Source organism: Pararge aegeria, chromosome 12, assembly GCF_905163445.1.
Source record: "Pararge aegeria chromosome 12, ilParAegt1.1, whole genome shotgun sequence".
NCBI classification, from domain to species: domain Eukaryota; kingdom Metazoa; phylum Arthropoda; class Insecta; order Lepidoptera; family Nymphalidae; genus Pararge; species Pararge aegeria.
Window position 1 is genome coordinate 2035746 of NC_053191.1, and position 24789 is coordinate 2060534.

General features: G+C 39.7%; 1 protein-coding gene across 1 annotated transcript in view; it reads right to left on the reverse strand.

Moving 5' to 3' along the window:
- Nucleotides 1-24789, reverse strand: part of LOC120627883 (ataxin-2-like protein) — a 44710-nt gene that overhangs the window by 14483 nt on the left and 5438 nt on the right. The window contains exons 2-14 of the mRNA XM_039895999.1: nucleotides 21496-21649; nucleotides 10264-10444; nucleotides 9234-9483; nucleotides 8546-8723; nucleotides 7525-7692; nucleotides 6411-6637; nucleotides 5858-5936; nucleotides 5476-5559; nucleotides 4213-4365; nucleotides 3170-3388; nucleotides 1720-1925; nucleotides 919-1063; nucleotides 101-184 (exon numbers count right to left, since the gene is read on the reverse strand). Coding sequence (XP_039751933.1) covers nucleotides 101-184; nucleotides 919-1063; nucleotides 1720-1925; nucleotides 3170-3388; nucleotides 4213-4365; nucleotides 5476-5559; nucleotides 5858-5936; nucleotides 6411-6637; nucleotides 7525-7692; nucleotides 8546-8723; nucleotides 9234-9483; nucleotides 10264-10444; nucleotides 21496-21649 — 2128 coding nt within the window. The remainder of the gene's footprint in view (nucleotides 1-100; nucleotides 185-918; nucleotides 1064-1719; nucleotides 1926-3169; nucleotides 3389-4212; nucleotides 4366-5475; nucleotides 5560-5857; nucleotides 5937-6410; nucleotides 6638-7524; nucleotides 7693-8545; nucleotides 8724-9233; nucleotides 9484-10263; nucleotides 10445-21495; nucleotides 21650-24789) is intronic.

Here is a 24789-nt window from a genome sequence, read left to right on the forward strand (position 1 = left end):
AAACGTAGATAGAAAACTCACTAGGCACTCTGTATCGTTAAAGTACGAAAGAGATATGAGAGATGAGAGAGAGAGTTAATAAGAGTCAATTGATACTCACGGGGTGGGGATGAGGTAAGTATGCGGGCGGCTGTTGAGCGGCCGCCGCTGCTGCTGTGAGCATCGCGTACGGCACAGCAGTCATCTGTCAAGCGAATAACAACCATGAGCTTTATATTTTAGAGGCTATTTTGTCACGGCAGATATCATGAGACTTTGATCTCTTTTGGAAACGTTACCAGGTAACGCCTTGGTACCGCCGTGTCGTGACGGCAGATCAGAATACTTATTACCACCTCTCCAATTCCAGCGGGTGTCGTACGAGGCGACTAAGGGAAAATAACGGAGAGCGGGCAACAGAATCCTCAGTGCTACTAGTATCCACTGCGATCACCAACACGTCTGCTCAGCGTGGTGATTACAGGCAAACCTTCCCCTTTACTAGCTACCGTATTCCATACAGTTCATAGTGGCCACAAGGTCGCCATATGGCCCACTATAGCAGCTTGATTGTAACTGAAGTTAAGGATACAATAATAATAATATTGATCAGTCACACCGACTTAATATAGGGTTTGTTACTATTGACAATTTGCATCGCCCACTTTTAGTTGAAAAACTAAAACTTTTAGTTTGACCGCCTATATGTGAGCTCGGCTGGCTGGAGTAATCCAGGGAACAAAGGACGATTTCGACCATTCAATTACGAAGACGGTCAGGAATAGAACCTATAGTTAAACCTATAGTTAGCGAAGAGTTGACGGAGCCATTAGTCATAATTCTCAGGTGTAAATCTTAACTCTGTGCATGTTTTATTAGTGCATTCATGAGCTTGTGCGCGTCGAATGTACTTAGTCACTTCCAGAAGTTCATATTCACCATGTGTGGAGGCGGAGGTGGCGCGGGCACGTAGCTGACGCCGGCGCCCATGACGTTGACGCCGCCCAGGCCTATGCCCACGCCCATTCCGCCCACGCCAACGCCGCCACCGCCCACGCCTTGTGGCGTGCCTGGTGTGTGCGGCCTGTGGAAGATTAAACACTATGAGCTCACAAGAATAGCGATATGGATAAATATCATTAACATTTATTATTTATAAATATAATAACATATCAATACATTGAAGTTAGCTTTTGCTAACTACATGGTATATAAAATTAGCATTAATTCTTAAATATTGTTTGTTTGTTCTGCTTAATCTCGTGTGAAGACCAATCCGAACTTGGCAAGCGTGGTGGCCTATAGCCAAAAATCCCTTCTAATTCTAGGGGCAGTTAAAGGATGAGAAGGATTGTTAATGAATAATGACGATATACTGCACCGTTTATAAAGTGGTGAGCATGCTCGCTTGCAGATCACAAGGTCCACAATTTTCGGGTGAAATATCGGGTCAGGCCAATGTATTGAGGTTTTCATCAAGAATTATTAGTATAGGCCTGGAGTTTAAAAATTTGCGTCTATTCGTCCCCGTGCCTCGGAGAGCACGTTAAGGTGTCGGTCATGTCGGAGCTGCCCTCCCATCGAATATGAGACAGCGTGAATAGATGGTGCACATGTGTATACGCATCTTATATCTCCCGCATAGTTGAATAAACCTCTGGAGACTGAGCACCGTGGCCCAAATCGGACAAAGAAACATGATATTTAAAAAGTAAAGTTGTAAAGATCAACAGTATGTACCTGCTGTGACTAGGTGTGGTGGGGCTCCGGGGCGTGAAGGGTTTCGCGCTGGGGCTGAACTCCTTCGCGTTGGGGTTGAGGGTGCTCTTCTTGAGGGTCACGGCCACCACTCGCTCCACGCCGGGCGACGCGGACGAGGGAGGGGAGCTCGACGCGGGAGAGCGCTCCTCCGCGAGAGGCTCTTCGGGCTTTGGTACTGGAGGTGGCTGCGGGCGAAGGTATCGTTTAATACTACAAATAGTTCATATAAATAAAACCAGACTCATGCCAACCTTATTTAAAAAAAAATTAAACATCTTCCGTCCATATACATCAAATTCAAATTTCAAAATTTATTTATTCATGTAGGCCTATCACAGGCTTATGAAGCGTTCATACATATTTGTTTAAATAATTGTAAGGGGATGGTGATAACTTTGTTCGTCAACTTAAATCGAAAGCTACGAGGGTTCCAAACGCGCTCTGGTCTAAGAAGAGCCCACAACAAACTTAGCCGGGTAATTTTTTTTTTTGTTATCATCATCTCACAGTAAATTTATATTAAGCTATGAAGCTAGAGCAACACTTTTTTAGGAACACTGAAAATGAAAACCAGTTCCTTATTCTTGGCTGGACCTTGACTGACACACTGTCGTGTGTCTTGATGTATTTACTTGGTACGCTTACTTTGGGGCTAGATGGCGATGTGTGTATTGTCATAGTACATTTAATTAATTATTTTATTTATGAAAAATTTGGAAGTTGTACGCGGATAAAGTCGCTGGCAACCACTCGTTAATAATTTAAATGTTGACGGTGCGTATATACCTAATGACATGCTTATTATATAAATAATCTGTATACAGTCAAACCTGGATAAGCGTGAGTTCAAGGGAGCACAATCTCATTCTCGCTTATAGCGGTTTCTCACTAAACCGAGTTTCTCGCTAATGCAGGTACATGGGTAGCGTTTCTCTCTTATAGAGGTACGCAGCAATAACAAGACATATATTCATGCACGATGTAATTTTATTTTATTTAGAACCTATTTACATTTAAAAAAATCCGTCAATTTCGTTTGGGTTTCTGTTTTTGTATTTTGAATGTTTTTCTCTAACTCATAAATTTTGTCGAATATTGCTTGCTCGACTGTCGCTTATAGAGGTAAAGATAAGTAGCAGTCTCACTTACGGAGGGCTATGAGGGAAAAACGACTCTCTCTTACAAAGGTTTCTGTTTCTCGCTAATAGAGGTTTTGGGAGCTTAAAATGACGGATCCTGGCTATTTCTCTCACTTATAGAGTTTTCTCACTTATCCAGATCTCACTAACCCAGGTTTGACTGTATATATTGACCTGAAGTTAAGTGTCCAACATTTGGTGTAAACAAATAATTTATAGCGATTTGTAGCTAAGTATACAACATGTAACGTAAATGACGATATACTGTTAAAGGGTGCATAAGTATAAACCTTATGGTGTGCAGTGGGCGGGGGCGGTGCGGGCGTAGACAGCGGCACGGGCGCGGGCTGCGGCGCGGGCTCGTGCGGCACGTGCGGGTGCTGCGCGTGCAGGTGCGGCGCGTGCGGGTGCGGGTGCGGCTTGTGCACGCGCTCGCGCTTGGGCGGGGACGACGGCGCGCCCACGTTTGCGGACACTTCGGGCGGACTCGACGTCCCGGACGTCTGCTGCTGTGTGACAGAGAAACAAAAACGTTTTACCTTTCTTATTTATTGATATACGTACGCTCTTATGCTGTTTCCAACAAGTTCATTTACAACATCCATAGAATCTTGCGAACGCGCAGACAGAAGAACGATAAAATGCTCTACATCTAATAATTTAATAGAGTGGGGATAGAAAGAGCATTCGCTCGTTTGACGTCAATCTGCATTAATGCTACGCTGCAGGGACAGAAGTACTGGATAAGTAGTTTGTTAAAGTAAGCTACAAATACTGCAGGCGGCACTTTAGACGACGATGGCTGGCTCCCTGGGGTGCTTAACGGCTTGATTGCGGCTCTGGAATGTGTTGTGGTGGTTCTAAAGATGCCGGCGGGGATACAACACATCAACCCATTACCGGCCGACTACAGAGCACGGGCCTCCTTCAACAATGAGAAGGGGTTAAGGCCTAAATCCACCACGCTGGCTCAGTGCGGATTGGCAGACTCCACATACCTATGAGAACATTATGTAGAATTCTCAGACATGCAGGTTTCCTTACATTTTTTTCCTTCACCGTTGAAGCAAAAGATATTATTATGACTTAAAACGCACATAACTTAAAAAAGTTAGTGTGTGCTAGGATCCGAACTTGACCTCCCTATCACCGCTTACGAGGCGAGGATACCAGTTTGAATATAAATATTTAGTTACAGTTAAAGTGAACTACAAACACCAGAGGCATAGCAACGTTGGTAGTTGCAGCTGCGGTTATTGTTGCGGCTGTGGCTGAGGAGGCTACTAATCTGAAATCATATATTTAGAAAGCAGTTGAAGTGAACTATAAATACCGGAGGAGGCATTGAGACGACGGGTGGTTGGGGTTGCGGCTGCGGTTGCGGTTGTAGTTGCGGCTGCGGCTGAGGAGGCGGAGCCTGTGGCGGTGGTGCTGACGGCGCTGGCGAGGATACTAGTTTGAACTCCTGCCCGAATTTGCGTAGTTCCTGCACGTATGGTATATGATTAGTTGGCATTATCGTAGTAATGCAATTTGGTGAATTTCCTTTCTCTACTGGCATATTTTTAATTCTTATTATATAAAATAATCTGTATATATATTGATCTAGGTGTAAACAAGTGAATTATAGCGATTTGTAGCTAAGTAATTATTCCGTCACACGTTTTTTTTTTTTTTTTTTTTAAAGAACGTGTGACGGAATTACGAAATACTGTTGGTGCATAAGTATATTTCATAAGGAATCACCCTGTAAAAAATTTAAATGATAAGAAGCATATTTTTCCATACAAACGAATTCAACTCAGATTTTACTTATGACAACCCTATTGAAGATAAAAGATCGACCCGTATTTCACTTTTGCATGTGGTGTTAGGGCTGTATTTAATTTCTTTTAGTAAAAACTATGGGAATAGTTTACTCAAAACTATTAGCAATTCGGTTTCACAGATAAGTCTCAGAGACAGTAAATAATGTACCTCTAAAGCCTCTGTAATATTATTTCGGTTTTCATTCACACATTGTATAAAGAAGCTGCTTGAAGTATAAGTGTGTGAAAGATACCTGAAGTCAGCTATAAAACACTTGGTGTAAACCAATGTGTTACAGTGACCGGAACTAGGTCTATAAAGCTTGGAGTAAACTAGTGAGTCGTAGTAATATAACCTAAAATTAGGTTAATAAGGGCTTCGTGTGAAAAAATAATCTTAGTAATCTAAATATAGTATTTGTTACAAAGGCTTCTTGTAAACTAGTTATTGATGGTGACCTCGAACTAGATACATCAAGATTTGATGTAAACAAGTGAATTACAGTAATCTGATGATAAGTAAACAAAGCATAATGGCAACGAGTGGTAGTGACCTGAAGTTAGCTATATAACGCTTGGTGTACACAAGTGAATTATAGTAATCTGATGATGAGTCTACAATGCTTGTTGGCAACGAGTGGTAGTGACCTGAAGTTAGCTATATAACGCTTGGTGTAAACAAGTCAATTATAGTAATATAATGAGTCTACAATGCTTGTGGGCAAAGAGTGGTAGTGACCTGAAGTTAGCTGTATAAAGCTTGGTGTAAACAAGTGAGTGGTAGTGACCTGAACCTCGTCCTGCCGGCGCGGCTCCGGCGGCGGCGCGTGATGTCGCGGCGGTCGCGCGTGCTCCACTCCTGGCGGGGGGTTCTGCACGCAGATATTAAGACACATAATCATTTGAAGCTCTTTAACCCGCCCATAAAAATGATATTCTCAGTGGCGTGCATTAAAGGTATTCACAGGGTATGCACTAAGTGAGCAGATGATATACAATGAAAAAAATCTCCAGTACGTGTTTTAAAAACATAAGGATTGGTATTGTAAAAATTATAAAATGCCTACCCTAATTTTATACAGCCCGTACTGGATATTTTCTTTATTTTATATTATCTGCATACCATCTATGCCCGCAACTGAATATTCTGTACTATGATTATATACATACGTGGTGATGGTGTGGTGGAAACCCCTGACGCGGCAATGGTGCTACCCGGGGCTCTCCGTTGAGTTTCCCACTCGGCACTCTGTGTTGCACAAACAAACAACAGTTACTCAGAAGAAAAAGTGTGTGTCAGACTTTATGGGGGATAAAAATTTATAATGTGTTTTTTAAATAGTAATAATTGACGAACACAGCAAATGGCCACCTGATGGTAAGCTCAAAACCATCGCAACCAAACAGAGCAACACTTCGCAAGGCAGGCACCACGTCCTAAAAAGTGCCGTTAGTGTCCATCAACCTGAGAGGTAGGTATTAAGCCTCATGTGCCGAATTATACCGGCAACCATGCCGTTCACAGAACGGAACACAGCATTGCAGCTTGTCAGTAGTACTTCCCAGGATGAGCTCGAGTCACAAAGCTAGACTAGATCAAAAGCATATCGCCAAAAAAACGAATTAGAATTAGAGCAAGTTCAATTTGCACAGCACGTTAAATACTAGTTCAATTGCATGAGCATGGCAGCCCCTACTGTAGGATGAATGGTGGAATACTAACTGTGCGTGCGGCACGTGCGCTGCGTGCGGTACGTGCTGCGCGTGCGCGTGCGGGTGCGGGTGGTGCGGGAAGGGCGGCGCGTGCGGCGAGTGGTAGCCGGCAGCCTGCGCCGCGTAGCTCTTGCCCCCGCTGGCGGGCCCCGCGCCGCCGGGGTTGTTGGGGTTGTTCAGCTGACCCGGGTTGGGCACGCCTGGTGGGGTCGCGTTTGTTGATACTGGGCTTTGCAACTGGGGACAACGAATGAAATGCAGTTAATAGACTGAAGAAGCAATACTTATCTAAATACCAAACTTCTTAAAAATCGTGAGAGCCGTGTCTGAGATGCACGAAATATATATTTATTGTTACAATTATAGCTGAAAAGACCGATGAAACGCGCACACCGTGACCAATTTTAGCATTTGTAATATTAGTTCAAACCTACGGGAACAAACAAAAATCAAGTTGATATCTTATTGGTTACTTAGGGCGTGAATGAAGGACAAACAAATATATTTTCACATTTATAATATTAGTAAGATTGCTTATTAATACTAGATGAATAATCGTTAATATCCTTATATTAACAATTATTCATTGGTAAAGTCAACATCTGAGGATGCTCCGGTTTCGGAGCGAAACGTGCGCAGACGGTACATTGCCGAAGATCTGTTTGATGTGGAGTATAAGGATTTAATAAATTATAAATTACACCATACAGATTCTCCTGCTGTTCGCGGGGTATTTTTTTTTTTTTATAGCAACTTTTTATCTTCGCCATTGGTTGCCTGGAAGAAATCGCTATGTAGCGATAAGGCCGCGAATTGTATACGTTGTTTTGTTATACATTTCTTTTTTTTCCAAATAAAAGAGCAACTGCTGAGTTTCTTGCCGGCTTCTTCTCGGTAGAATCTGCCTTCCGAACCGGTGGTAGAGTCACTACACACGGACAGACTTGACGTTTCAAAAGTGCTTGTATTAGGCCTACTTGAAATAAATGAATTTTGAATTATGTACTATTTGTGGTGTGCAATAAAAGTATATTCATTCATTCATTCAAGTATAGCAAATTAAGTTTAATTTTCATAATATTGCTCGTTTAAATAGGATATAATATATAAGTGCTGCGTGTTACCGGTTGCTCCTCCGGCCTCCTGTCCGAGGGCGGCGTGAGGTGGTGCCGCGGTGGCCGGTGGTCCTTGTCCTTGGGCGGCGCGTGCGCGAACACCGGCGGCTTCGCACCGATCCCGCTGGGCGACACGCCCCCGCTGTTATTATTCGTTGGCTTCACAAGTTTACCAGTCTGTAAAAGAGATGCATTGGATGAAATATAAAAATTATGTTACATTTTGCATATCTCATACTAATATAGGTGTAAATGAAAACCGAAATAATACTCCACTTTAGAGGTACATTATGTACAGTGGCGTGCATAGAGGGTATGCGCAGGGTATGATATAAAATTAAGAAAATCTCCAGTAAGAATTAAAAAAAGGTAAGGATAGGCAATGTAAGTGTTATATAAAGCCTACCCTTAAGTATTTAAAGCTCGTACTGGACATTTCTTTCATTTTATATCATCTGCATACCCTGTGCATACCCTCTATAAATGCCACTGATTATGTATTGTCTCTGAGACATCTGTGAAACAAAAACCCTAATAGCTTTTGTGTAAACCACTGCCATAGTTTTAACTGAAAGAAACCAGATACAGCCCTGGCATCAAATGCAATATTACGCTACGCGTAGCGTAGGTACTATGCACGTGTCGGGTTTTTATCTTCTATAGGGTGGTCATATGTAAACAAATAGAATGTTTTGAATTCGTTTGTAGTGAAACATTACTTCTTCATATATTCATATTTTTACAGGGTGATTTCTTATGCATCCTTCAATATTATTCATTATTCGGTTACACGTTGTATAAAGCTTTGATTTTTGGTTGTTTACTTGAACGCGATGATCTCGGAACTATTGGTCCGATTTAAAAATAAACTTTTATTGTTGGATTTCATAAGAAGGGTATCCGGCATTTTTTCTCATACGTCCGGCCCTTTTACCCACAATTTTCGACCAAACTAGCTGATCTATTAGTTGAGGGCTAAATTGAAGTGATATAAGGGTTGTATGAAGGTCCCATAGAGCACACAACTCACCTGCATGTTCTTTCTCTTGTTGGGTATGACGTACTTCCCGGAGTCGACTGCGGCGGCGGGCCTCACGACGGCCGCGAACCGCTCTTCTTCGTCGCCGTTCTCGAGCTCTATACGAGCCTTGTACGAAGGCGTGCTTTCTATCTCTGCGGCTATCTCTTCTGCTTTGGCTTCTGCGTCCCTGTACAACAAAATAATGTTTAGAGAATCGTCACCGACTTTCTTGCTCTAGATGCAGATTCCAGGGTGGGTATCATTATATACCACAACAAACAGATCTTTGGCAGTGTACTCTAGAGGAAATTTTAAATTACAGCGTACAGTTTTCCCTGCTTTTTTCGGAGTATAGCAAAATAAGTTTAATATTCATTGTAAATCATGGATTTACGCAAAGTAACGCGTGCTCATACCCATATTTTATTAATATGGTTACTAGGGCTGCATATTAATTGACTGTGAGATGGTGATAACAAAAAAAACCGGCTAAGTTTTTTGTTGGCTCTTCTTGAACCTTCGTAGCTTTATGTTTAATTTGGCGAGCGAAGTAATACCAACACCCCACTATTTGTACACATATATGTATGAACACTTCATAAGTGCCTGTAATACGCCTGCGTGAATAATCAATTTTTGAATTTGAATTTATCCAATAATTAAAAAATATGGCCGCAGAAGTGGGATTAGGAGTCACCTATAGTCCTGTGTGTCCTTCCTCTGCAGCGGCAGCGTGTAGCCCGCGAGCGAGTGGTCGTACGTGCTGTGGACGCCGTACACCTCCTCGTTCTTGCGGAACATGTCGTTGGCGTCCCAGCCGTTGGCGCGGTGGTCAAGCTCGAGGTCGTCGAGCCGCGCGTCGCCGTTGAGGGAGGGCGTGTCGCTGGCCTCGGCCTCGCACCCGTCCCAAGGCTCTAGGAGTCTGTCTTCTGCTGACCGACCGTTACCTGGAAATGAAAATTTATAACCAAATTTTTATAAATAGCTGATGCATGCTGTATTGATTAAGGTTAAAGTCCTATTAGCTAACTCTTTACCAAAAATCAATTTGATTAGTTGCTTAGTTAGGGCATGCAGAGAGGAAAAACAAACACACTTTCGTATTTATGATAATAATAAATAAATATACAAAACGTCATCTAGCCCCAAATTAAGCGTAGCTTGTGTTATGGGTACTAAGATGCCTGATGAATATTTTTATGAATAATATAGATAAATACTTATACTATATACACCCAGACACTGAAAAATATTCATGTTCGTCAAACAAACATTTTCCAGCTGTGGGAATCGAACCCACGGCATTGGACTCAGAATCATCATCTCAGACATCTTTTATTTTTATTTGAATTTTTAGTATCTTTTGTATTTTAAAATTTATCCCTTAAGTATTATTTTCTTTACATTGAAGAACGTCTACATTTCATAATGCATGCAGATATAGCCTGAAAGTTGGGTATACAATTTATAATTTATAATATTACCATAATGTTTATAATAGATTTATGGCATTGTATATAAAGTTAGCTTCCTATTAAATAAATAAATAAAATTTCTGGGCTAAAGTTAGGTGCCTAGTCTTTGTCTGTCCATGGGCACAACTTAACAAATACAATTGTGCCTCGGTGGTCGATCAATGCGAAAAACGAATAATGAAAAAAAAAACATTACTACTCTTTGGTATAGTCAACAAGAGAGACCACAGTGAACGGTGATGGCAGACTAACCGTTAAACTTGTTAGATATAGCGCTGTCAGTCTGGAACACGTCGTGCGTGGCGTACTCCAGGTCCGAGTCCTTGGCCCGGATGGAAACTACATCCTGCGGCTTGAAGATTAGCTTCTCCACCACAGAGTCCACTGCCACCACTCCCTCTTGGTCGACGCGGTGTGCCACCTCTAATACAACCTGCGGACAAATGGTATATTATTATCATCATCATCATCATAACTTCAACCGATTGAAGTCCACTGCTGGACATAGGTCTTTTGTAGAGAGTTCCAAAATCCGAATGAGTGATCCTGAGCCTTCTTATGGGGCCCATAGTTATCCCATAGTAATATATTATATACTAGCTGTTGCCCGCGACTTCGTCTGCGTTTGAATTTGTTTTTTCATGTTGTAGTTCTATAAAAAATTTAAGTATTCTGTATCGCTAAGCTTTAAATGATCTACACAAAGTTTGGGGAAAATTAAACCTCTATAATACATAAATAATTATTGAAATCGTTTATAATTTGTAGGAGTTACGGTGTAAAATCGTCAAACACTTTCATCCCCTCCCCCAAAAGAACCGAGCTTAATGTCGGGATAAAAAGTATCCTATATTACTTCTGACACTTCCAAGAATATTTGTACAAAGTTTCTAAGTAGTTTTTGCGTGAAAGCGTAACAAACAAACTTACATTCACATTTATAATATTAGTAGGGATTAGTATATCATACGCAATTTACAGACCAAGCGCCCGATGACATTGGAAAAGCATTGCCTATAAACAGAGCAGCCTTTCGCAGGTCATGCAATGAACTCGACCTAAAAAGTGTCACCCTTTGTCCACGAACCTGAGGCGTAGGTTTAAAGCCCCAAACAGCAGTCTATAACAGTTAGCTGCCGGACTAAAGTCCACTCCTAAAAGAAGTATTTGCCCATAATCACCACGCTGGACTGGTGATCGCAGTGGATGGTGTGAGTAGCCCGTTCAAAATTCAAAATTCATTTATTTCAAGTAGGCCTAATTAATAGGCACTTTTGAAACGTCAAGTCAGTCTGTTTGTGGTGACTCTACCACCGGTTCGGAAGGCAGATTCCACTGAGAAGAGCCGGCAAGAAACCCAGCAGATTGCTCTTTTCCAACATTATTTTAAAGCTTAACAACCTTTAGAATTTTACTGTTTTATGAGAGATGAGAGCGGAGTGGCCTGCTTCCAAGCAGCCTTGTCGTTAAGGAATTCATCAATCGTGTAGTAACCACGATTTGTTAAATGTGTTTTAATATATTGTTTAAACTTAGTAAAGGTATATCTAATATTACCTTCGGCATCATGTTATGAAAGCATATACCCATCCCCACAAAGGATTTCTGTACTTTTCTGAGACGATATGCAGATATCACTAATTTATGTCCGTTTCTAGTTAGTCGACTGTTAATATCGACTTTTTGTTTAGTTCTCGATTATATTCCCTCGTACACCCGCAGGATGAGAGGAGGGGTGACAACTGTATTCTTATCTACCTAGAGCTCTCGGTGTTAAGCCACACGTGCCTGTAATTACACCGGCAACCACGCACTTCAGAACGGAACACAGAAATGCTGCTTAGCGGCAGGAATAAGCATGGCTGTAGTACTTCCCCGGACGAGCTGTCAAAAAAATCTCTACTACTACTAAAACTACTCATTTACTAATCTATGCAGTATTATAAAATTGAAGATTAGTTTTTTTTTTACTACTAGTAAGTGTTTACTAGCATATAGTAAGATATGCAAAGGGTGCACTTAGCTGAGGTAATACAGAATTTTATTAATGAAACTTTTATTCCACATCTTTTTCATGAGATCAATACTTGAAGAGAAAAAAATACGCAGTGTCAACCATAACATCAGCTGTTTTCATTTAAGGTCCAATTGAAGAAGGCTATCAAGCCCTAAGTGGTATAAAAGCGATTCAAACACACGTTCATGATGACGATGTTGCCAACTTTTTTCTAACAATTTCTTATCAAATATGTCTCCGGTAAAAGAATTAGGCTGACTAGAATATGTGACACCCTATCACGCTCGAGACGCTGCTGGCACCATTTAATATACCGCGAGGGCCGTTTCTCGAAAGTTGGTCAAAAAAGACAAAAAAAAAAATATAGTGGTCTAAAGGTTAGTCAACTACTTAGAAGGCAATACTAATAACGAATACGAAAGCTCACGACACGCACATCGTTTTGAGTAATCGACAAACGCACTAACTTAGCACCGACGTCGGGCATCTCCATTGTTTCCGTTGTAGATATTTCCAACAGTGCAACCGCGAAATCCACGTAAAAATACGGGTATTCATTCGTATTCCAGACATGTTATACAAAAAGTTTTATATAAAACGTCTAGCGAGTAATGAGTGCGTTGCTCTACGGGGCCATAGGACGTTTGCAGACCGTAAGGGCGCGGCCATTCTATAAGCGGACTTTCGATCCACGTCACGGGATAAATCATAATTCGAATTCAAAACCGCAAAATTTTAAGTTAGTGCTATTAATGTCCCGATTTCCTGCTAGTACTTTCCTCACTAATATTATAAATGCGATAAATTGCTTGTTGGTTTATATGCTTTCGAGCAGCAACGGAGCAAAATAGACATAACTTCATACATATTATAATATATTCATTGGGCCGGGGGGACGTTTCATCATCATCATATCAACGATAGCCGATTTAATTTGACGGCCGAGTGGCGCAGTGGGCAGCGACCCTGCTTTCTTAGTCCAAGGCAGTTGGTTCGATTCCCGCAACTGGAGAGTGTTTGTGTGATGAACATGAATGTTTTTCAGTGTCTGGGTGTTTATCTGTATATTATAAGTATTTATGTGTATTATATCCATAAAAAAATATTCATCAGCTATCTCAGTACCCACATATACATATAACACAAGCTACGCTTACTTTGGGGCTAGATGGCGATGTGTGTATTGTCGTAGTATATTTATATTTATTTATTTATAATTCCACGGTTTTGTGTCGCTCGTGTCCAGCGGCTTCCTGGGAAGCGTTTGATGTCGTCTGTCCACCTCTTTTGGGTTAATAAATTAATCATAGCAATGGGCGTATATTGAACGTAAAATGTATTTATTTTAATGGGATATTTAAAAATTAGTCAAATTGATTAGGTACATCTATATATATATATAATAAAATAAAGTTGTGTTAGTTACACCATTTAAAACTCAAGAACGGCTGGACAAATTTTTATGATATTTGTTTTTTTGGATTTCTCTGAGACCGGAATAGGATAACAAGTATTAAAATATAACATTCATGAAAAAAAATGATCCGTGGTACGAAGTTCGCCGGGACAGCTAGTATATAATAAAAGAAAGTTGTGTTTACCATCACCATTTAAAACTCAAGAACGGCTCGACAAATTTTTATGATATTTGATTTTTTGGATTCCTCTTAGACCGGAATAGGATAACAAGTATTAAAATATAACATTCATGAAAAAAAATGATCCGTGGTACGAAGTTCGTCGGGACAGCTAGTTACATATAAAACTAATAATGTTCAAATAAGGACTAACACAGTTCCAAATGATTAACAAAGAAAGGTTATTGACTTAACGATGATAAAGGCGTCGATATTGTGACGCATGCTGAAAAAATATTGAGCGATAATAACTGATGGAAATGTCCTTCTCAAGGGTGTAAACTATCTTTTCTGTTATAATTGTATTTTTTCCGTTTATTTCTTAAATTATATATACATACCTATTTATATATAGATAAGTATTTTTTTTTTCTTCTCAGACAGTGATCGCTTCTAAGCGATGAGGTCGCCTTTTGTATTCTACTCCAGTATTTGTGTTTCTCTCTATTCGTCCTTTATATTTATAACTGAGTAGCGGTGTACAAATAAAGAGTTAGTTAGTGCAGGTATAGTTATACAACATTTTATTGACACTATATGCACCTTTGTGTGAAGTCTACCAATCTAGTAGACTTCACACACCTTTAAAAACGTCACAGAGAATTGATGTTTTCAGAATTGAAGTATTGGTGCCCAAACATAAACTGTTTGTTTTCAGAATATATAAAATAAAAAAATTTCGTGAAACGTTTTTCCCTAGGAATCACCTAAATCACTAGGCATCTCATTAAAGTTATTCCTATGTTTAGTGGAAACGGGCATAAATCTGTAAGACTTATGGCTCTAGGTTGTTTAATCTTAGTCTAGACTTTCGATTTCCTAAGCGTTTAGCACTGGATGTCGTAATAAGACGGATAGCGTAAGCCTGTATAGCTAATTATAGTTCTAGGTAATAGCGCACACTTATCAGCCATTTTTTTTCTTAATTGATAATGTCATTAATACCTGAAATTATTAAACGCATTTGATATAATTGAATATATCTCTCGATAGCCAAACTCGAAAATTTCCATCCATAGCATCAATTTCAATATTAAAAGTTAGCGCATAAATTAGTAATAGAATGCCGAAAAAAACGATTGAATGGTAATGAAATAAAAGTCTCGTAGTTTTACACAAGGATTTGAATTTGGAGTACTCCCTTACGGGACACTGTCGGGTCTTGACCCTGTAGGGCTAGCACAGACAGTAGATAAAAATTATAACCCTCGATTATATTCCCCGAAAGGGATATAATTCACGTGTACGAAGTTTACCCCCGTTTAATATTACATATTTATTATTTGGACATTATTTATACGTGTGCGCCAGTGCTCGGAGAGTTGGTAAAGCTGTGGGAGAAGATAATTTTTTATCCTTTCCCCGGGGATATAATTGTCTCCTGCCCGTGCTAGCCGTGCTGATGTATCTTAGTTTACTTTAACTTATTATTGCTTTGAAACAAACGCTCTTATGAAGTTTATTTATTACGTAAATCATGGTAGCTATAGGTAATCGAAATAAGTGCTAATCGGCGGAATTAACTGTGTGTGACAAATGTAGCACCCTAATCTGTTATCAACATCTTTCTCATAAAAACTTGTACCATCTTCATCCGTTTATTAACGTTCTTCTGCTGGACACATCCTCCTTTCTCATAGGAGAAACGATCACCAACCTTGCTGCTCTAATGCGAGTTGGTAGGCTTTAACGTCTTAATATCACAAATTAGTAACCGAGCTAAACATGCTCTTCGAGGCACATGGCTTGACACTGCCAATTTGAACTCTGGGTTGGTACTTAAAACCCATCATACATCCTTAAAAATATTCGTCCCGACCCGGTATCGAACCCAGTTCCTCGTGATCCGTAGTTGAACGCGCTAACCACTACACAAACGAGGCAGTTAAACATATACCTATAAAAATGAGGTTAAATAATAACTTCAAAGTAACCACTACATCAGCGGTCCGGCTAGTTATTCGCTTTCAGGCGTATCAAACGGTTCTAGGAATTGGTTTAAAAAACACTATATTCGATAAACAACTTTGTTGCTAGACAAATAAGGTTCAAATCATTGTAACAATTGAGATGATAATAAATGCATCTACAATGTAATGAACTGTTTCACCTGAATACTATGCATGCGCCACAGACTTAAGAACATGCAGAACCCTCATTCAGCCATTATTGTATGCAGTGCATTGTGTCGAAAAACAGTGAAAACGCCACGCGCACGTCTCAGTTCACACGCGCAGATGTTGATAGCTCACAATATTTTCCCCATTTTATGGTAAATGTTTTGACGATTTACCAATTCTCCCCATTTTAATGTAAGAACATTAGTGGTAAATAATTACTGTCAACAGCTAAAAATTAAACTAATAAACTAACCGCCTCCTGTTCGGGAAACACTACAAATGGTTTCGATGCTTCAATATTAGTCGTTTACACGGTTTCTGTCAGTGGCGTGCACATCATAAATGCACAGAAGCGCTGCCTACCCTAATAGTTTTATAAAACTGCCAACGGAGGAGGATATTGCTATTTTATGCCATTTCACTTCTTTATGCTTACCCTGGCCAAAATTCACAGATAAGTCTCAGAGACAGAAAATAATTATCCTCTCAAGCCTGTAAAGTATTATTTCGGTTTTCATTTACACGTTGCATACAACTTTTAAACCTAGGTATATAAAGATCGTTTATCTTAAACAATTTTTGACACTCCTCTTTCTGGAGTAGTCTTCAAATGTACCTACTACTTACTAATTTACGGATATTTGTTCGCCATAATATGCAACACTATAGAAATTATCTTTATTTTTAACTATTTAACAATTTCTAACTGACTGACTATTAAGTATTTCTTATTTGCAACTGTACATGATTGAAGCTATACAAAATACTTCTTAAATAAATCTTTACTAATACACATAATGCAAAACTTTGGGCAGTCTGTGTATAATGCAAATAATCATAATTTTTGAGTTTATTCTGCTAAAAGTTGAACCCTTGGCTGCAATCTCACTCTCTAACTAAGTTATGTTGCATTCTAAGTTGGTAGTGGCTAAACTGGTAGTTTATGGCATACATAGTAATCGGTTTCTACGCTTAATCGTACCGGAACGCTAAAGCGCTTGGCGGCACATCTATTGCGAGATGTGATTGTAAGATGGCGATAACAAAAAAAAAAAAAAAACACCCGGCTAAGTTTGTTGTGGGCTTCTTCTTAGACCGGGACGCGTTTGGAACCCTCGTAGCTTTAGTTTTAAGTTTACGAATGTGGTTATCGCCATCATCTCACTACCGTGTAATTCTTATGTACGCATCAAAAGTGCCACCTGTGGGCCTACTTGAATAAAGATATTTTTGACTTTGACTTTGCGTTAGGGTGGTAGCTAGCCAAAACCTCAGAGCCTGCCACCTGACAATACGCGATATGGGAGTACAAAAGGCGACATCCCGTCTCCGTTCCGTCACGGATAATAAAAATATACAACGACAATACACACCTCGCCATCTAGTCCCAAAGTAAGCGCAGCTTGTGCTATGGGTACTAAGATAACTGATGAATAATTTTATGATAAATATACATAAATACTTATAATATACAGATAAACACCCAGACACTGAAAAACATTTGTGTTCATCACGCAAACATTGTCCTGTTGCGGGAATCGAACCCACAACTGGACAATGTTTATAATAAGTTACGTTTTATATATACGTATCTATCGACGCCGCCATACTTCCCAAACAACGGCACGGCATAGCACAGATAACGTTATCGATAAAAAATTATGAAGTCGGGGATGTTGAAACAGAGTTTATCGCTCATTACGTTGGGCCGCGCGAGGTTGGGGGATCATGCGATACGCGCTGAACTGGAGTGAGCGCTTTGAACTGCCTAAATTATTGCAAAGAACCCTCGATACATTCTCCCCACCCAAACAGTTCTAATTCGAAAGTAACTCTGTTTTTCTGGTGACCTTTTCACGCATAAACCATTGAACATATTACGATGATATTTGGCAAGTAAATTGCATCCTAGCGCTGAACTGAACATTCTGCGTAAAATTTTGTATAGATAATATATATAATATATATATTATCTATACATATTATGTACTTATAGCAAGCTTTTACCTACTTTTACTTGAATTAATATACCAAGTTTTTTTAAATTAAGCATTATTAAGAATTAAAATAAAATACTTATGGTTATGAGAACAACGATAAAATACAATTAGAGTGAAATAAAAGAAAAAGGTGCACAAAAATATACCTGTTTGCTTTAGTTATTCGCGATAGAAATACATGTGATGATAAGATAATTATGGTATCCATGAACTTATTCATTGAGTACTTAAACTATACTTAGTGGGCTAAGGAATGGATATAACTATCTATTTATACAACTATCATATGACTATCGTTATCGTTCAAAATAAAATGAAAATCAATAAATGATAGAAAATTAGATTGGGAAAAAAAACCAAATCTACCTACGACTTGATTATAATTATTATGTACAACGTCTTCTCCAATTAAACGGAGCATCATATTACCGGCCCACTACAGGTCACGTGTCTGCTTCCATAATGAGAAGGATTACGGCCGTAGTCCACCACGCTGGCCCTTTACAGATTGGTGGACTTCACACGCCTTTGAGAGCATTATTGAGAATATTATATTGATGTGTTTCGTCACTGTTGAAGCAAGTGATATTTTAATTTCTTAAAACGCGCATAACTTCGAACTCGGCCACCCGAAAGTAACTTCGAACTCGGCCACCCGAAAGTAGAGCCGAAGTCCTATCACCGCTTCAACTGAACCTACGTCCTTATTATAATTATTATGTTCATCGCGATCTCATATCCTCAGTCGTAATATCCCACTGCCACCAGTGATTGAAACCCAACCCTCGTGACCCGTAGAAGTTACGACAAGCGAACCGCAATACTAGACGAGGTACCTGTCAGTTTCAACGTCATCGTATATATATATAACTTTAAAAAAAGTACTTTTGCGAGCAAAATATTTTTTTGTACACGTGTCTTCGTTAAAATATTTCACGTTAAGATTGTAACTTGTTCGTCCAAGGAAGCCTCTTGCGTGCACGTAGTGGAATAAGCAGCGGCAATCAAAACGCGTGTATTGATCCGACCCACTTTTGGCAACAGTGGCATCGCGGATAACGCTGGCTTATTTCACTGCATACAAGTTCACTTCACTTGTGTAACCAATTTAGGGGTCCGTGTTTTCTCATCCTCACGTCTCTGTATGTCCTCTACAAAGAATTCCATTCTCATAGGAGTGGGAATTAATATATAAATATACTAAGATAATACACATCGTCATCTAGCCGCAAAGTAAGCGTAGCTTGTGTTTTGAGTACCAAGATGTTTTTATGAACAGTATACATAAATATATACTTATAATATATAGATTCCCAGACTGAAAAACATTCATTTTCATAGCACATAATTTTTCCATTTCTGGGAATCGAACCCACCTATCTATAGAAAATAAAAGTTTGTGAAACGTTAATTTTCTATAGACGTCGCCTAAATCATTAGGCATTAAGACAACGCCTAGGTTTAGTGAAAACGGGCATATGCCTTGCTGCGATAGATACGAAAAAGTTTAAGATGTTATTGAGGTTTGCATCTCGCATTTGACGAGGGTCTGAACTCAAATTGACGGCGATTAGGTGACAGTGGGCCGCGATCCTGAAACACTACTACTACTTATTTTATATTAGTACTAGCTGACCCCAGCGCCATCTGTCGGGCTGATTTGTGAATCTAAACCATCCAGGGTGCCATCCAAACGCATACCGAAAAATTAAAAGGAGGAGTTCAGTGACATAGACACGCACACAAGAAATATATATATATATATATATATATATATATATATATATATATATGTATATATAATTTATAAAAATATTCAAGTCTTCTTAGTAGTGTATAGTTGTAATATATTTATTTATTTTTTATAACCACAAACCCACGTTTTAAACAAAAAGATCCGCTTTAAAAAACCAAAACAACCTGGCTGCAAAACGCTACACTATCGTAAAGAATTACGCGATACCAACACCGGTAGCAGGCAATTCAGTGTCATTCAAATTAAACATGGCATGACTCACGAGTTCGCTCACTGATATGATATGGCATGACGGTTCTTCACTTATAATGTAGACGCTTTTTTATTGTTAGTAAATATTCTTGATGGGGGTTTTTTTATCTGTCTTATGAGGGTCTTCCGCTCCTCAATAAGAAATTAATCAGGCTATTCATGAATCGATTCCTCCAAAGTATTGAATTTCTTGCAGAATCTCTCTATGTACCGTTAAAATTATTAAATTATGTTGACTTCGTTACGTCGATAATCATTAGTATATTTTGCAAAAAGACTATGTCCTCGATATGCCAGTAAATCTTAGAAAGCGTTTTGTTTCCCAACGTAGGTATATTCTCCGCTGTTAATTCGTGATGTCAGGTCTTGTAGGAGAATTCTGTCTTGTATGGTTGATATTCCTGCACTACAATAGTGCAAACCAAATTTAACCTGAACACCATACCGAACAGCTCATTATCAACTAAACGAGCTCAAAATTCTCCAAGGGATGTGTTATGGCCGACTCGTGTAAGTCGCTGCTGGCACCATTTAAGGTGGCTCTGACCGGACACATCTCCATTCATAACTTATCAGTAAATCATTTTCTTCGTCATCATTAATCAATTAACGACACATTATATGATACGGGTATCCTCCTAGAATAAGAAAGGTATAGGCCTTAGTTCACCACGCTAGTCAAGTACGGATTGATGGAATTCACACGTTTTTGAGAACATTATGGCAAGCTCTTGGCATGAAGATTTCCTCACGATGATTTCCTTCACTGTTAAAGCAAGTGATTTTTAATAATTTAAAACGAACTCCTGAAAAGAGGTGAGTTACGGGGGTCGAATTGTGTACCCTGAAAGCGAAGCCGAGGTCATTTGCATTTATTTTAGTCTTAAGATACCATGGCCGAAAATTGGTTATTGATTCGGCTAGGCTATCTACCTACCATTAACTATTCTATTATCTAATCTTAGCTTATCCGTCTAGCTAGCGGTTTGTTTACGGTATGACAACAGTACCACAGACTGAGGTGATTATACAGATATATATATATTAAGACAGAACAATCTTACTGTAAGGGTGAGGTTGATCGGGGCAAGGCAAAGACGTCCTTAACTCGCCCGAGTAATAAGGGACCGACATAGGAATCTCAACACTGTCTCGACGCCAGCGTCAAAAAACTATTTTCTTTATACAGTGACATGGTAAAACTAATATCAATTCACAAACTTAAATTACTTTACCCAAGGCTTTCTGAAGAGATTTCTTCAGCAAAAAGAAGTATACCAATATTTATTTTATAATAACATTATTTGTGTTACATGTCTGCAATAAAGTCTGTCTATATTATAAATAGTTTTGTCTTGCTGTCCGGCGAGTAAGTAACGGCCAGCAAAGTTAGCTTAATGGGTAGCGTTTCTTGTGAACAACGCAACGCTTCTGAAGCTGCCTTAGCATCTTTACTTGACAATGACTACTCAAACTGGGCTCTGAAAGTCTTCATTACAAGACCGCCTTTGCATACCAATATTTGCGAATATTAATTACTTAATTGTCATTTGTTCCGAATTTGGGAACAATAAAATGTATCTTTCTATCAAATAATTTCTCCTGATGCCTTGCCGGTGAGTAAAGGCAAGCGTCGCTAAATGGGGCCAGCAGCGTTTCTGTAGCTGTCTTAGCGTCTTTCACCGACAATGACGGGACTCACCTCAAATTGAGCACTGAAAGTCTTGAAGACACCCTCCCAGAGGTTGCCCGACTGCGTGAGCACCTGCACTGTGTCACCGACGTGCGCGGTGGCCGCGTGCATGAAATGCGCGTTGTTGTATACCCCCTCCGCCACGACACGGCCTCGGGGTGATCTGAGGAACAACATATACAATGAGGGATCAATTCTTGACGACGCAACTCTGAGCGTTGCGGTCTTAAATGGGAGGTCCCGGGCAGCACGGCTAGCTTATAGGCAGGGGTTAAAAATTATATCCAAACAAGGGATAACATTACGATTTCACCTGCCGAAACACGGCAAAAGGGAATAAGAGAAGTTTGCCACCACGTATATTATCGGGACGTAATTTCCACACTTGCGGCAATGCGATGAGAGCTGTTGATACAGCTGAGAGAGAAGATAAAATTATGGCGTTTTCCCAGGGAGAACAATGCCCCATTCATGGGCAATAAGGGAATATAAAAATTACTGAATTTGCTCTGGTCAGGTCTGGTGAGAGGCTTGGGCTGTGGCTGGTTGCCACACTACCAGACTTGCCAAACTCTAAACAATTTAGCGTTTCGATAACAACGCTTCATTAATTCCTATGATCGGTGTACCTGTATAAAAGATTTTGAATTTGATACGATGACGTGTATACGTGTAACCAATTATAACCAACTGCCGTATAACATAACATAACATATAGTCTAGATTCAATTTTGCGTTTGTTTCGGGTTTTCAAAAATCCCAAAGAAACCGCTTGTGTTCCCTGGATAAAAATTTTCATCTGTTCATGTCTAGAGAGTACGGGGTGTCATTGTTCATCATCGTCACGCACCTCTAACATTCCAGAGATATGAAAACTTTAAACAATTAAAAATATCACTTGCTTTAGCGGTGAAGGGAAACGCATGCCGAGCGCTCTCCATAATGTTCAAAGATGTCTGAAGGTCTGCCAATCCGCACATGAACTATATAGGTGTCCCAGAACTCAACGTCAAGCCGAAACGGGGCGACAGGATTGATTGTTACCATGATGATAAAATATCAAATTTATGGTTTTTAAATTATTATATTATGCTTATAGTATAAACAAAGAGGTACTGGAAACTAACATTTTATCAATTCAGGAATGAAGAGTATTTGAATTTTTTATTCGATCACAGTAGATGGTAATAATCATATAATTATTCCGTTCTAATAATAACAATTTTGAAATCTTTATTGATCAAAAACTAATTGAACCATTTACAAACTCCTTATCAATAGGTGCAGGTCGCATCTACTTCCCTTGGGCGAAGGAGGGGTGGTGTCAACAGTAGTCTGATCTGATCTCGTGAATCAGATACTCGTGGAAATAGACCATAAAGAATTAACAACCTACCTACTCAATGATGTAAGTAAAGAGATATGAACATTGTATTCGCTTTGAAAGTGTCACAATCTGTGCTAATTAGCCAACCTGAGCTCAGTCTTGCATCGTATGCCGTCGCGACGCTTTGTTTAAATGCGCGATTTTGTTCAGAAATAACGGTAACATTTAGCTTCGTACTTATTATTTTTTTTTTTAATTTTCAACAGTGTAAATTATAAAAAAAAAAAAAAAAAATAACTATTAAAAATTTATAAAAAAAAAACCACTTGCGGAGCTTTTGAGTACCCAAGCAACCAGCTAACTTAACTTATTATTAATATGCAGCTGTGTGGTAGTAGCCAGCAGCGCAATAACACCGTTAGATTGAAAGTAGCACCTCGTATGTATGACGCCTCGTATGGGGGGTTGTGGTGGTGACAGCCGCATTGTGATCTACCGTGACCACTCGGCATTATTATTATGGTTACAGCTAAACCAGTGGTTAAATTGTCGTAGGCATCTAAACCATCATAATATTAATACCGTATCGTTTCCACGTCCTTTCGCTCGCAACATCAATGTTCGCACTACACCAGCAGCCTTAGTACAAGTTTGCTCGTTCGCAATCGAAGAGGCGTTTTCGAGTATGGTAATACTTGACTCAGTAACTCAGCGAGCGATGGAAAGAGCTATGTTAGGAGTATCTCTACGCTTTCAAATAAGAAATGAGGAGATCCGTAAAATAACTAGAGTTACCGACATAACTCAACGAGTTGCGAAGCTGAAGTGGTAATGGGCGGGGCACATAGCTCGGAGAACCGATGGACGTTGCGGTTCTAAGGTGGTAGTGGAGTGGTAACCCCGCACCCGGTAAACGCAGCGTTGGTGGACCCCCAACCAGGTGGACAGACGACATCAAGCGAGTCGCGGGAAGCCGCTAGATACAAACGGCCCAGAATCGTGGAGTTTGGAACGCCCTACAAAAGACCTATGTCCAGCAGTGGACGTCAATCGGTCGATTTGATGATGATGATAATGAATACTTGAACAACGGAGCAAAACTGATCTTATTTGCATATCTATATAGTTAAAGCTCAAATCCCTACTAATATACAAGTCAATGTAAGTTTGTCTGTTACGCTTTCACGCAAAACTACTTAACCGATCCTCATGAAACTTTGTACACATATTCTTGGCAGTGTTAGAAGTAATATAGGATACTTTTTATCCCGATATTAAGCTCGGTTCGTTTGGGAGAGAGGATGAAAGTGTTTGACGTTTTTACACCATAACTCCGACAAATTATAACCGATTTAAATAATAATTTTTGTACTATAGAGGTTATAATATGTGTTTAATTTTGCCCAAACTTTGTTTAGATCTGATGAATGTGGTTGGAGATAGAGGACAGAACTCCTCAGCGGACAACAGCAAAACCCTCATTTAAGGCTTAGCGATACTGAATACTTTAATTTTTATTAGGACTACAACTAAATTGCATGCCATGCCATGCCAGACGAAGTCGCGGGCAACAGCTAGTTTGCCTATAATTCTTTTGACAGAACGTTTGTAAAACAATAATAAGGAGTACAGAATTTTCAACTCTAAAACGAATGACATTCGGTCAATTTTACTTTGACGATACAGAGTATGATATGCGAAAAAGGCTACTCGATTGTGAACGAGCAAATGTTGTGCTAAGGCTACTGAAATGGCGCCCAGGCCCGCGCGGACTTTGCGCTTCAATGGAAAACAACGCTCATTAGGAATTCGTGCATATTTAATTTTTTTTGTAATGGGTCAAGGCCCGATCTATGCACACATGCTCACGTGCTCTCGATGCTCGCGAAACGGTACAAGTTATTTTTATTTCAAGTAATTCATTTCGTACGTTATACGGGGCAACCGGTAAAACGATGCGTTATTTGCAAGGGGTT